General features: G+C 30.6%; 1 protein-coding gene across 1 annotated transcript in view; it reads left to right on the top strand.

Moving 5' to 3' along the window:
* The window catches only part of LOC132925607 (uncharacterized), a 36,988-nt gene that overhangs the window by 11,685 nt on the left and 11,109 nt on the right, over nucleotides 1-14,194 (top strand). Inside the window, exon 3 of the mRNA XM_060989985.1 lies at nucleotides 10,724-10,924. Within this exon, the coding sequence (XP_060845968.1) occupies nucleotides 10,724-10,924 (201 nt within the window). The remainder of the gene's footprint in view (nucleotides 1-10,723; nucleotides 10,925-14,194) is intronic.

The following is a 14,194-nucleotide window of genomic DNA, read 5'->3' as shown; positions in this document are numbered from 1 at the left end:
TTCGACCTGTAGGTCATCCATAGAAATAATAATAATAGTAGTACACAATATGCGCACGAACTATTTCTATCATTCTGATTTTATGTTAAAATAATATTAAATATATGGACTGTACGAGTACATTAAGGTTACTCTTTTTCTATTTTTTTTATACTTGAACCGTTGTAACTTTTATAATAACAAAAAATGAAAACAAATTGCCATTTAATTAAATTATCAACTTTAAAACTCAATGTTTCCTGTCTGTTTAAAACGTAATTATTTGAGTATTTGTTGTTTAAGAATTGTTATATAATAATATACCATAACTACATAACCTTAATAATAATGAATATGAGACTGTTGTTCACTTTTTGCTATTTATATTTAATTTTTAAAATACATGTACCTATAAACAATTCTCGATTTTATCTCATCAATAATTATCGTATTGTAGAAATTATTTCGTCTACAAAATGAATAGGTATAGATTATCAGTGTATCAAAATTATTTTAAAAATTACACATTTAATGATCGATAAATCAGTTTTAATTCTCGATATAAGGCTAATACTATTATTACATACTTAATTAAATGTATTTTACAATTTATTACATAATTATACAATCTTAATACCGTACGTAACATTTGAGTCGTTATATGTATTATGTATATCTACTCCGTACAGCGCTACAACAGTCGTCTATAATATTATAATGTTCTGTAAAAGTATGTGAAGTGTTCAGATTCGATTAAAACGAAAGAGTAGTATTTTAAATATTTGAATAGGGTTTTTAAAAAAAAAAAATAATGTATCTATTTTATTAATATTACTACACATTTGGCCCAAAACTAAATATGACTACATGAAAACATATATATTAAATAAAGTAAAATCGGGATAATATACCTGCATCAGCTGGTCGACGTACATATTATTATATTGCCCGATTAGTCGGTTTAGTCTATACAAATTGCCCGCAAAACACAACATAATATACAATATAACAGGCGAAAGTCATTTACGCACGTAGGTACGCACATTAAAAACAAATAATAGTTGTAATAATAATAATAATAGTGCGTATAATACACCGAGATTACGGTGCCGCCCATAATATATAATATTATTATTACAATAGTGTACGGAATACAAAACGGACGATTGTTATAAAACGTCGTAATACGATATATAATAACCCATAGACATATTATACGAGTCGAGAGCAGTGTAGTATAGTTGTACTGCAGCGATTTGGAGCGTATTTCGTGTGTTTATATACATATATATTATATATAAAATTGGTCATTTGAGCGCATTATGTGGGATAGTTGTGTTTCCTACGCCGCCGCCGCCGCGAAAGGGTTGTTGTCACAATGGAAAAATGATCGCGTCTTAAACCCTCTCAGCCGACTATATACGTATATACAACAATAATATAGCCAGCCGCGTACAACCCGCTCTCGTCCGGTAATCCTACTCCGACGCGTTAACATCTCGACCACGGACGCCCGTGCGACCCGTTTTCGTACGTATTTTCGGTGTTATATATTCTTTTAAAACGCCATCGCCGTCTGCGCGGACGGGAAAACGTTTAAAATATTCCACTCGTGGTCTGCGGCACCAAACCTAATCTTTTCGTTCGTCCGCGGCGTCCGTCATCCAGTGGCGGATTTAAGGAGGGGGCCAGAGGGGCCTGGGCCCCCCCCATGGCCCCTAAGATGTTTAAAAATATAACTATGACATGAAACTTATAATCACAATTCACGAAAAATTCCGGTTATATTTATAAGTCATCCTTAAAAGTTGAAACTAAATAGGCTGTAGCTATACTATAAGATAAGACGTTACATGCTATAGCTGCTATAATGTAACGTCTTATCTGATCGCCTATTAGATTGACGTAAAACGACATAACTTGCAGAAAGTGTCAAATATCTTATCTGAAATGAACAATTATTAGTAATAGCTAGGTTAATATATTGTATGATTTGGTTTAGTACTACAATGGAAGAAAATCGTTTGAATGGGTTATCATTATTAAATATTCATTATCAAATTGATATAAAACCAGAAGAAGTAATAGATTTGTTTGCCAAACAACATTCGAGACGTTTACAATTTTGTCTATAAAACACTACTTTTAATTATATTTTTTTTTATATACAAATATTTTTAATGTTAATACTTTTTTATGTGCATACATTTATATAATACATTATACATAATTATACATTTTAAAATACTATTATACTAATACAAGTGTTTTTATAAAAATATGTACTAATGTAAAAAAAAATAATGGGCCCCCCCCAAAAAAAAATCCTAGATCCGCCACTGCCGTCATCGTATCATTACTGTTTCACATCACGGACGCAGTTATACCTATATATAGTATACGTATACAATATACATACATATATATTACGGTCTTATCATCTCGAACAGCGTCCTAGTAAATAACAGGCCGCGCGGCTGTAATGATATCATCGCACACTGTACTATATAATATATTATGTGTAACACTTATTAGCTGAAAACTCAGAAATGACGCAACAGAATTTTATAACATATATAATATGTTAGTAGCAATCTCGAAGAAACATATTATAATATATTATCATTATATTATTATTCTCTCTCGTTGTGTTATAGACATATTTTTCCGATTCGAAGTGTTTGTTTCGTATAATAATATTATAATATGTATACATATATACGATTAAAACGGACGATAACGAGTAAAAGAACGTTATTATTATATTGACGTAGGCTATGCTATTAATTCTAAACATCATTTTTTGATAAGATAACTCGGACGCAACGCTAAACCAATGCGGCCGTCCGATGCGTCTTATTTCATCGCATCATCATCATCATCGTCGTCGTCGTTATGTCTTTTGAAATTCCTACTATAGTGTTGAGTATATTATATTGTGCACTGCCACGCGGACAAATCGAAATCACAACAATACACGACACTAATATACGTCATATAGTCCCCCGTCGCAGAAGAAATCATTTCGATGTATTTTTATTTACCAGTACGAGTTCGCTTTTAAAATATTATATTATACTGTCAAACCGTTCGGCGTTGTACTTCATAATGTACCTAACGCATTGTATCAACATAACAATAATAATAATAATTGTTAACACGTGCGCGGGAAAACATATTATAATACGCTATTGGTATAATGATCGTCGCCTTTGAACTATTTTATGGTTTTTATCGACAACTGTTATTGTACGCATATTTTTTGGCCTAATCGTAATCGATTCGCAGTGATGCCCTTATAATATTATTATCATCGTATAATTACGACCATTAATATATAATATAGGTCTTTTGATCGGTTTAATTTCTGGTTCGCCGCGTTTGGTTTTCGGACGTGCCGTAGCGCACGCGAACTATACACGACTTATTACTGTTACAGCGGCGGTATATGATATCATCCGAGCTGGTAATATCCGAAATTGAATTTCGGCAGACGAACCCACGACGAGCGGTGTGCGGGCGCGCTCCCGTTTTATGGGAAAAGGATGACGCGGGTAATGCGCGCGGTCGACCACTCAAATAAATAATAATAAAAAGAGAAACGCGTAACGATCGAATGCACTAACGAAATTTGTATGAAATGAGAAACAATTTTTTTTCCTAGAGAAGTTCTAAACGGACGTGCGGCATGGTGTATGCTACATTACGGCGGTATACGTACCTACGCCTCGATGCGGCGGCGCGTGCGGGTGGTAAGTAAATTGCTTTGGCCCGCAGTGGAAAAACGTACATAATAATATAATACTGTACAACGCGCGCGTAGGTTTATATAAAATATATAATATATTATGGGCGGACGAAGATCGAGGTGATGGCATACGTATATACCATCTATGTGTGTGCACCTACCGCGTGAGGTACGATATATATATATTGTCTATATAATATATTTTTTGCGACTTGCACGCGACACACGCAAAGCGCATAACTATATATACGTACAGAGGTTTTCTATGTATTGTGCATACCGATATCGTTTGTCGCCATATAACATTAAAATAATATGTTATATTGTATTCGCGACCGTTATATACATATTGTAATATTGTCGAGAGTCGGACGTCCCGATCGTGTTTTGGACAAAAATCGTTGGCAAATCATCTAGTGAACACGATTTCAGCGACTATACGTCAGATGGATAAATTCCACACGAAAAAAACCAACTCAGTAATAACAGTTTTCAAATTACAATTCGTAGTTATCAATATTTACGATAGTCGGAAAAAAATACCGGTGAAAATATCTCCATAAAAATATTGTAATTTTAACATGTCTTCATAATATACGAACTCATTTTGGCGAATTCGATTTTGAACAGCGAATAAAATTCAAACATTTTTTTTGTTTTATAATGAATACACTATAATATGTCAATGTATCAAATGCAATTTCATGTCCTTAGGTGGATTCGATTAAATCCATTTTTATAGACACTGTTTTAAAACCTTAAATTATATTGTTTACCCATATATTGGAAGAATACACCTAATTAAATATATTATAGTAATTAGTATTTATAGTAGTAGTATCATTATATTATTATACATTAATTATACCTATTATTAGGTAGATATTATTATATTATTATTTTATTAATACAATTATTAGTTGTTAATTATCATTTACTAAGTATACATATATAAACAATTAATTAACTTTTTTAATGAGGATTTTTTTCCACGGTTTAATATTTATAGCGTTTTCAGCAAGTTTATCGTTTACCTTATTATTCGTATTGTACAGTGTAAACACGCGTATAATTCGCTTAGTAACAGCGTTTAGTTCAAACATTTTCATCGTCGTAACAGCTTCTTATGTTCATAAGTACCTAAGTGCTTATTAAGTTTGTAATAGAAGTGAAAAAAGTAATACTTAGACATTTAATAACAAGAAAAAAGTGTTCAATTGGACAATACAAGTACCTATACCGATTAACTATATAATTATAGAACTCTCAAATAAATTAAATAAATAATATATTTTTTTAATAGTTTTATTGAAACATTTAAAATTAAAATTTAATTTACAATTTACAAATTTAAATTAAGCGTAAAAATGATCAACTCATTATTTCGATTTTTTTTCCTTTACAATGCGATCTTTGTCTTACACGAATAAACACTGAAAATGGTACTCGTGTTCAAATGTACTAAAAAACGTGAGCTCAAACGATCCATGGTAATTTTAGGGTAAAAAAGTGTCAACCGAGCTCAAAAACGGGCGACGCCCTTATTATTATATGGAACGGTCTCTCCAAAATAAAGTTCAATCTTCCGTTGCCCGCATGGAGTCAATTGTTTAGACCTTGGCGGCTTGGCCATTGTACACATACCATTATACTATTATGGAATATGTGACTTTTAAATGTTCAATATAAAATAGTATATTATTATAACATTATTTAGTGTGACTCTACAATAATATTTTTTAATATTGTGTAGTTACTCTGTTAAGACAATTGAGTACTGACTACTAAGTGGTCTACAATACAATTGTATACGATGTATGAAAAAGAGGGCCACATTTAGTATAAATACTGTTTTCCCCCCACCTTGTTTTAGTTTTATAAATTAATTTTTCGTTTAACAAACGTTTATTTAGTACAGATTTAAAAAGCAACAGAGTTACTCGCCAGTATTTACTAAATTAAATAATATACCTAATATTATAAAAATATATAATATCTGCTTGTCTCTGATTTTATAATCAATTTTTATTTAAATATAGGTAAGACCTCATAAAATACTTTTAACAGTTTATTATTATTATTTATTACTGATAGGTCTGAGAGTTAAAAGACATGTTAACCTAGTAAAAAGTTGGCAATCATTTATAACAATGAATATGAATACAATTTTGAATATTGGGAGACACCAGGGCATATTATTATATTAATGTTAGTAGATATAAAATATTATAATATTTTATCACTTCCCTCCCACCCCCGAAAGATATGTTTAAATTATATAAATAGATTCGTTGATACATTAGCGCCACTTATTGCGTAACTGCTTGTATGACTTTTTTTTTTACAGAACACACGATACGTACACTTATTAGTTGATGAGTCATCAATGATGACATATAATTTAAGTCTTCATTTAATCTTAAAATTCCATATTTACTTTTTAAACTATGATAATGTGTGAAACCAAGTAAAAAAATTGTTTTTAAATAATCAAGATTTAATATTATAATAGTGTATTACAAATGTTCAATATGATAAATATAGTTAGGATGTTGATGACTTTTGCATTTTTTTTCCTTTTATTCTGTACAATGCTATCCTAGCTAAAAATTTGTTTCATGCTCCCTTGATGCAGAATATTCTAATTTTATTTTGCATTTTTTTGCATTTTTTGCATTTTTAGCTATAAATGCATTTTTTTTGTTTTTTAACGTCAATTTTCAACATTTTCAAGTCATTTTTTCATCTTTTAGGGCATTTTTCGTACTTTTTATATAATGTGGGGCATTTTTTCACAAATTATAGATTTTAGGGCAAATGTTACATCCAAGTTTGGAAACAAATTTAATTTATTAAAATCTAACTTTGGATTTGGACTATTAGCAAAAATTTATATCATTTTATCGCGTTCCGATAAGATTTACTCTTTGAGTGTTATATATTGATGAAACGAGTGCTCTTTCAGACATACGTGGATCATACACGCTTATCGAGTGTTATATTTATCAACATCCCAACACTAATAATGAAAATATTTTTAATATTATTTTTTTTTATTTATATTTTACTTTTTAATTTATTTTTAATATTGAAATTTATTTATACCCATATCTCTAATAAAAATTATTATTTATAAATAAGTTTTTTCACTTACTTAATTAGTATTTTAGATAATTTTTAAGGTCATTTTTTGAAGTTTTTAGGGCATTTTCGCACTTTTTTTAGGGCTTTTTTGCATTTTTTTTAGGGCATTTTTGTGTGTTTTTTAGGTCATCAACATCCTAACTCTAATGATAAAATTGTCCACCAGGCACACACATATTTATAATACCTGTATTTGATCATCTCCATATACTAACTGACAGTAGTTTTCTAATCAATACAAAAGCTCACAAGACACGTTTATGAGCGACGAAAAAAAAAAATAACCGATAATTTCATTAAATATGAAATTTGATGTAACACAACAACTAATAACGTATTGTATAGGACAAAAATCTGAATAATTGTATACGACGACATTCCACGCAATCGCGTGATTAGTAACTCAACTAAGCCAAGTATAGATTATATAATAACCAATTGACGACGGAAAATGTTGAGTTATTGACAACATAATAAAAATGTTATTAATATTTGATGTTATGCAAAATCTACATTAATGCTCCGTAAAAATAACGGAAAACTGTTTACGTTATTGGTCGTTCTAAAAAGGAAAAAAATCAATTTATCACTAAATAAGACCATGTTTAAACTTTTAAGTGCAGTTACACAGTACACTCTTGACAAAATTTGTGTAACCACACTTATACAATTACAAAACTGAGTACAAAATACGAGTAAACGTGATTTTGGTTTACATATAGATATCACAGAGTTCAATTCAAATGTTTATGTTTGTACACGCATGATATTTTTAAAATTTTGGTTTATTATTCTATAAAAAATAAATGAAATAATATGGTAATTTAAAATAATATTATATCGACTATATCGTACAAATATGTGTAAACATAAATACATTTTTTTTTTTAAATCTACACATGCTAATCAGTCACTCAACATGACGTTATTGTTATAATACAATCATTTCATATTATTTTTTAATTACAAAATTTCGAATTCAAGATCATGATAATATTATAATATATTAATATGAATTATAATATTCTAACTTAAATCATATATTTTTGTTTTGTTTTAGCACAACTTATGTAATTATGTATAAAACCCCCCAAAAAATATTATCATATTATTATAATCGTATCCATTTAATAATATTAATGGTAATCTTTAAACAGCAATTAGTGACAATATTGTTATCAACAATCGTATTAACGAGAAATTATTAATCTGATTCCGAAAGTTCTGATTGCAAAGCCTTGAAATAGAAATTTAAACACTGAGAATAAAAACATGTATACACCACTGACCTCATAAGACCGATAAAATTAAATTTTATCCAAAATATATACATCAGATGGATATAATTATGTCGAAAAATCAAAAAGTATAATAACCAATTATGGTAAATGGACAACTGGGTTGTTGATACTACGTCGTAATAATAATCATACATTAACTCTATATACATTGTACTCTCGTGTACCTTACTATAAATAAGTATAACATTATAAATATTATATTATGTAACCGATAGTATGCCAATATGAATAATTTTTTTCTTCATTTTTATGTAACACCTACGTCCTACGTGAAATAAAATTATAACGTGACGCATAAGTCGATAAAAAATAAAAATAAATTACGACGGTTTATAATTCCATAATAATATGCTATAAATTATAATAAATTCATCTTAAATTATCGAGAACGGTGGCATATGCCATAAACGTATGTGTAATAATAATGCAATATTAATCGCCTCGAATTAACATAATACGTATGTCGTAAATCTATTGTAATATCGATATATTGCATGCGTGCAGTGGAATATTATTTAGGATTTTTCATCAAGGGGGCACATCGACGTCTTGGAGCCCGCGCCGTTTTCCAAAGTTTGTGGTGGCTTATATTATTGTAACTTGTAATTTATTGTATATTATATTGATAAAATTAATTTAAAAAAAAAATATATAGTAACATAATGAAACATGATAAATACCAATACAGTAAAATACGTTTATTTTAACATTAAAATTACTATAATTATACATTTATATTTCACATTTACGTTAAATTTTTTACTCGAGAAATAAGTAAACAAAGTAATCTTTTATTTAGACGATTTTTCATTTATTATGCATGTTTGATAAAACACTCAAAACCAAAAACTTTCATATTTACTATACAGTCTACCACTGTAGAAAAATGAGTAATAATTTTTCATCGGGTGATCGATTTTTTCGCTCAAATCGGAACTCAAATTTACTTCTACTTAACGTCCTGCTTTTGTCGAGATTTTCAACAGCCCGCAAATTCACTTCGACTAACATACAATAGTTTAGGAATGTCACATAGTTTTAAAATGAAAAATAAAATAATAACGATTAGCTTGATAATTAGCTTTTTGTTTTTGCCAAACATGAGATATAGATTGGTCGTTTTTTAAAGTAAGTACATAACATCATTATAGTCCGACGGTTGCGTATTTCGTTGGCCGTCAATGACAGTGGGAAACTCCGGCCTGTATTCCAACGTCAATATTAAGTCAGCGCGTGTCTATGATGAGCTAATAGAAAAACCAATGATTGATGATACTATTAACGTGAACCGACATAAATGTGTTATGCGAGATAAAATTTAAAAAACGGATATAAAGCAGTAAAAAGTATATTTATTTCGTTTAATCTGTGATGAAAGGTACAGCGTTCTATATTTAAATCACGATTTTAGTACGGTTCAATATGATACATTGATACATATATATATATATATATATATATCGTATCGTCTTCCTCTCCGTAAATACGTCTCTGCACCTAAATACCTAATAATATATCATACATTCTGATAATATACTATGCACATTACGAATGGTGCAGAATTTAGGGGATTTTTGGGAATCAGTCCAGTAATTTTAAAGAGGCTGCAAATGTCAACCTACGATAAATTTTATATCTTTACCTAATACAAAATACAAGATATTGCTATACGCCTAAATGTGATTTTTATATTTTTATTTTGTTGAAAGAATTCGAATAAACAAACATCGAAAGCGGTACATAAATTTAATTTATTTTAAGAGATGCTGTTCAATTCTGTCGCTTTAAAATGGTGGCAAACATCATCTGAAATATATACAGAGTGGAGTGAGTGATGAACAATACATTAAAAGGTCTTATAAATAAGACACGGTTACGGAGCGAACATATAATACTATTTTAATGATAATAAATTATTAATATTATTATAATAGTGTTTTCGAACCCAAACGGTCAGACTTTTCTACTTGCCGAATAACTCTGAACTATACAGATAGGAGCGAAGTCTGACCGCGAAATGCTTCTGTATTAACAATAGCGAGCCCATTGTTCTATACTAAATACCTCATTTATATATACAAAAACCAGCGCATAAATAATATTAATAGTAATGATGATAATAATAATTATACAACAATATTGCAATAATAATAATAATAATAATTAATAGTCTCCTCCGTCTCTCGGCTCGTGTATATTAATTTAACAATAACGATGGCGGTATATACAGCGACACTGCAATATTGCATGTGACCACAGACGTATTATATATTCTATAATATTATGTATTGTCTCGGCGGGACTGCCGATATTAAATTTATGAACGATTGGCGCGAGCAAACAAAATCCAAATGTGACCGTCGAAATGTGAATAATAATAATAATAATAAAAAAAAATTCGCGTAAACGATATAAATTTATTATTATTATAAAATATTATATTTTCCGTCAACCCTTTTTGCGTCGCCTCGACTAGCCACCGGTTGCAGCGCTAGCGCTCTCACACGCACGCGCACCGTATTTATTGTATTTTATTGTTGTGATATTATAGAGCCGTTCCGTTCTCTCTCCACTCACTCGGCACTCGCGCTCCACACTCGGCCACTGACGACGACGACGTTGCGACGTTCATTTGGCTCGCGTGTGCCGTACCGGTCCCGGTGCGGCGGCAATCGTTCGCGTCACGCTCTGGGCCACGGCCGTTTCCGATCACCGCCTGCAGCAGGACTCCAGGATCGCCGTTTCGTCCTTCGTAAGTATTCTGCGGTTTTGATATCGTTTTTGTCACTTTCATAATAATATTATTATTGCCGAACTCCCGATTCTCCTTTGCACGCGTAAACGAGGGCGAATTTCACACAAAAGCTCAAACCACGTGTTATATACGATTATATTATTTATTTTATCGTATTGTAATTTGTCGAGTACTCAAAAAATTATTTACAGAAATATTTATTATTACACTCGGCGGTGGCGTAGCATCGAATTTCTGGTTCGGGAACGAAACTACTCCTGTCCCTCCTCCTACACTTATGTGGACACGTTTCGCGTTGACCGAGAGCTTTATTTTGGTGCCATCACACAGTCAACATTTAAAAAGTGAAAATTTTAACAACGGAAAAAATATACATTAATTATGCATATTTTTTTATATCATTAATTATTACATTGCGAATCATTTCTACGCGGCGCGTAGGTACTTTTTCAGCGATAACGGTTTTTTTTTTGTATATAACATGTATACGTCGATTACACAATTTCAAACGAAAATATGTATTTTCTGCGTGCCCTTCGTCCCACCTAACCGTATCCTAGGAACCCTGTTAGTCCTTAACGGTTATATGGATCGTCGGTGATACGATTTGAGTAAGTCTGAGTCTGATCGCGCCACCGTGGACAATGATTTCGAGTCGGAGAAAAAAAATCATAACGACGGCGCATTATTAAATCAAATTTATTATTCGAAAAATATTAGATTATCTTGCCCGCTAATGATGTCCTTGTATATCTGATTATAATAATATGTTATACAACTGTTGAGCAGTAAAGATTTTTTTTTTCATTAACGACTATAACATTTCCTGTCTATCATTATGACAATGTTATGTCGTACGACTCGTACGAGTTTATCTACCACGGGGACACACAAGCTCGTCCGATTTCAAAATAATATTCAAAGCAAAGAAATAAAATGATCGTTCAGAGTTTGTCATCAGTCGCCGAGTATAATAATGCTCATCGTGATATTACATAGTCAATTCCAACGTTTATTTCAAACTACACTAGTAAGAGTATGTAATATGTATATTATATAGACGGTACGAGTGTACGACAATATTACAATACTGTTATTGCCATACGAGATCATTGATCCAATCAACCTAGTGACCTTATACACATTATATTATATTGTAGTACGTTGAACGTACCAATAATGATACACATCGCTTTGTATAAATTAATCCGCGTGCGTTTAAATTTGCTCGCCTGTTATGGCATTTTGTTTTCTAATGCGTCCGGCCACGAAATTAATTTATCTTGGCAACGACGGTTAGACCGTTCGGTCGTTAACGGCATCGATAATTATTATCATTCGTCGCAGCTGCGCCCTTTCCCGAATTAATTTCTATACCGCGTCGAAAATCGAGTTGTATTGTACCTATAATGCTGCAGTGTATCATATACAATATTATATCCCCTATAACACCCCGCAGCTCGTGTCTTATTGCTAGGCGTTCTCTCCCCCTCCCCCCTCCCGACACTTGGCCGGAACAATATTTAAGCCGAAAAAAAATAAGACGTAAACGGATTTCCAAAGTTTTTATGAAACTTATCCGAAGCGCATGGAAGTTTGATGTCTGCGAATATAAGGATAAACGACTCCCGTTTAAAATCCCATCATCCATATTTGATTGCGGTTTAGAGCTAGTGGTATACTTTTGGGGTAGAAAAAACGCAGACATTTTTATAACATAATATTTTATCGTTATATCATGAAGTTTTATAGATACATTTTCCGCGTTTAAATGGTTATACAGGTTAGGCGAGACCTTTATAGAAGTCGACTATTACTGAATAAGTAAATTTGTTCGCAAAATAACTATCAATCCCCATAAAAATCGATTACAAATTTACAAAAACTAAAACTGAATTATACTTTTTATAATGCGGTTATCGCAACTATAGAATTTATCTACCTATTGATTTTTAAAAGCAATTTTAATATTTTTATTGGTATACTAAGATAACAAACTTTTCTACTGCAGAGGTCGTCGCGCTTGTTATTACTATAATCGGTTCCTAATAAGTAATAAGTAATAACATTATAATTTATAAGTACAGAATTATTACATTATAAATATAGTTTAAATATTATTTTATATTTGATGTCATTGATCTTATAATAAAAAATAACAAGATGAGCACAGCTTGTGAACCGAAGTTCCAATATAATATGCAGTGTTAAGTTAGGTACACGCATAAATATATTTTAAGATTTATTTTAGTTCTGATAGAAAAAATATTAAATTAAGAACCTGTCTCGGAAAGTTACACGATATAAATTTCATTTCTATATTTTACGTCGAAAATCTTTTACTTATTACTATTTTTATTTAGTTTATTCTATTTTGTTGTTTTAATAAATATTTATTATGATATAATATTTTTATTTGTCGATCAATACATATTTATTTTGCTTTGTTCAAACTTCCGTAAAGTATTGTTTTGTAATTTCGACTATCAACCGAATTTCGAGCTAAAATCAACTGTGACACAATACCATAATTTTAATTACTGAATACTAATTATACGTCAAACATATTTATTAAAATAACAATCACCATATAAGTCGGTAGCTTACAGTTAATAATTAAAAAAATACTTTCGGTCGCATGATAATTAAACTCGTATAGGTAATAAACTAATAACGTTACCGGCATTTGTGAGAAAATATTTTATTAAACAACGTACATATGTTACATTGAAACTTATTATTAAAAGTTTATTTTTCACGATATAATATGCCGGAAAACTTAAGAACAAAAATATTTTAAGCCTTTATTATATTATAGACTTGGACTTCAGGATAATGATCGAGTGTCAACTATATAATATGGTTTAAAATGTGACGCTTTATTGAGTTTTTATTATTATTTTCTCTTTTTCGTTTTTTCTTTGGTAGAGGGGGGCAGGAGAGACAATATCGGAATGGCTTTTGTCATTTTCTTTCTGGGTCACAGTGATAGGTAGTCCTGCAAAGTAATTAAAACGCTCGCTCATTTTACACGTCTGACAAAAAGCTACAAACAAATGAAGGGCAGAGGAAATTGAATAGTTTTCCATTGTGTTCGACAATAATTAATGACAATAATACCGTTTTGTAATTTTTTTATTATTGTAACAGTCATTGCTATACATAATGAATTTCCCAATCGTCCGTAAATATTATATATATATATTACTGGCCATCAATATATTTTATCATCCGTGCGCATACACGTACTGCTCATGATTATAATAA

The sequence above is a fragment of the Rhopalosiphum padi genome, chromosome 3 (genome assembly GCF_020882245.1).
Source record: "Rhopalosiphum padi isolate XX-2018 chromosome 3, ASM2088224v1, whole genome shotgun sequence".
In the NCBI taxonomy this organism is placed as follows: domain Eukaryota; kingdom Metazoa; phylum Arthropoda; class Insecta; order Hemiptera; family Aphididae; genus Rhopalosiphum; species Rhopalosiphum padi.
Note: the sequence above shows the minus strand (reverse complement) of the source record. Positions and strands in the feature narration are given on the sequence as shown.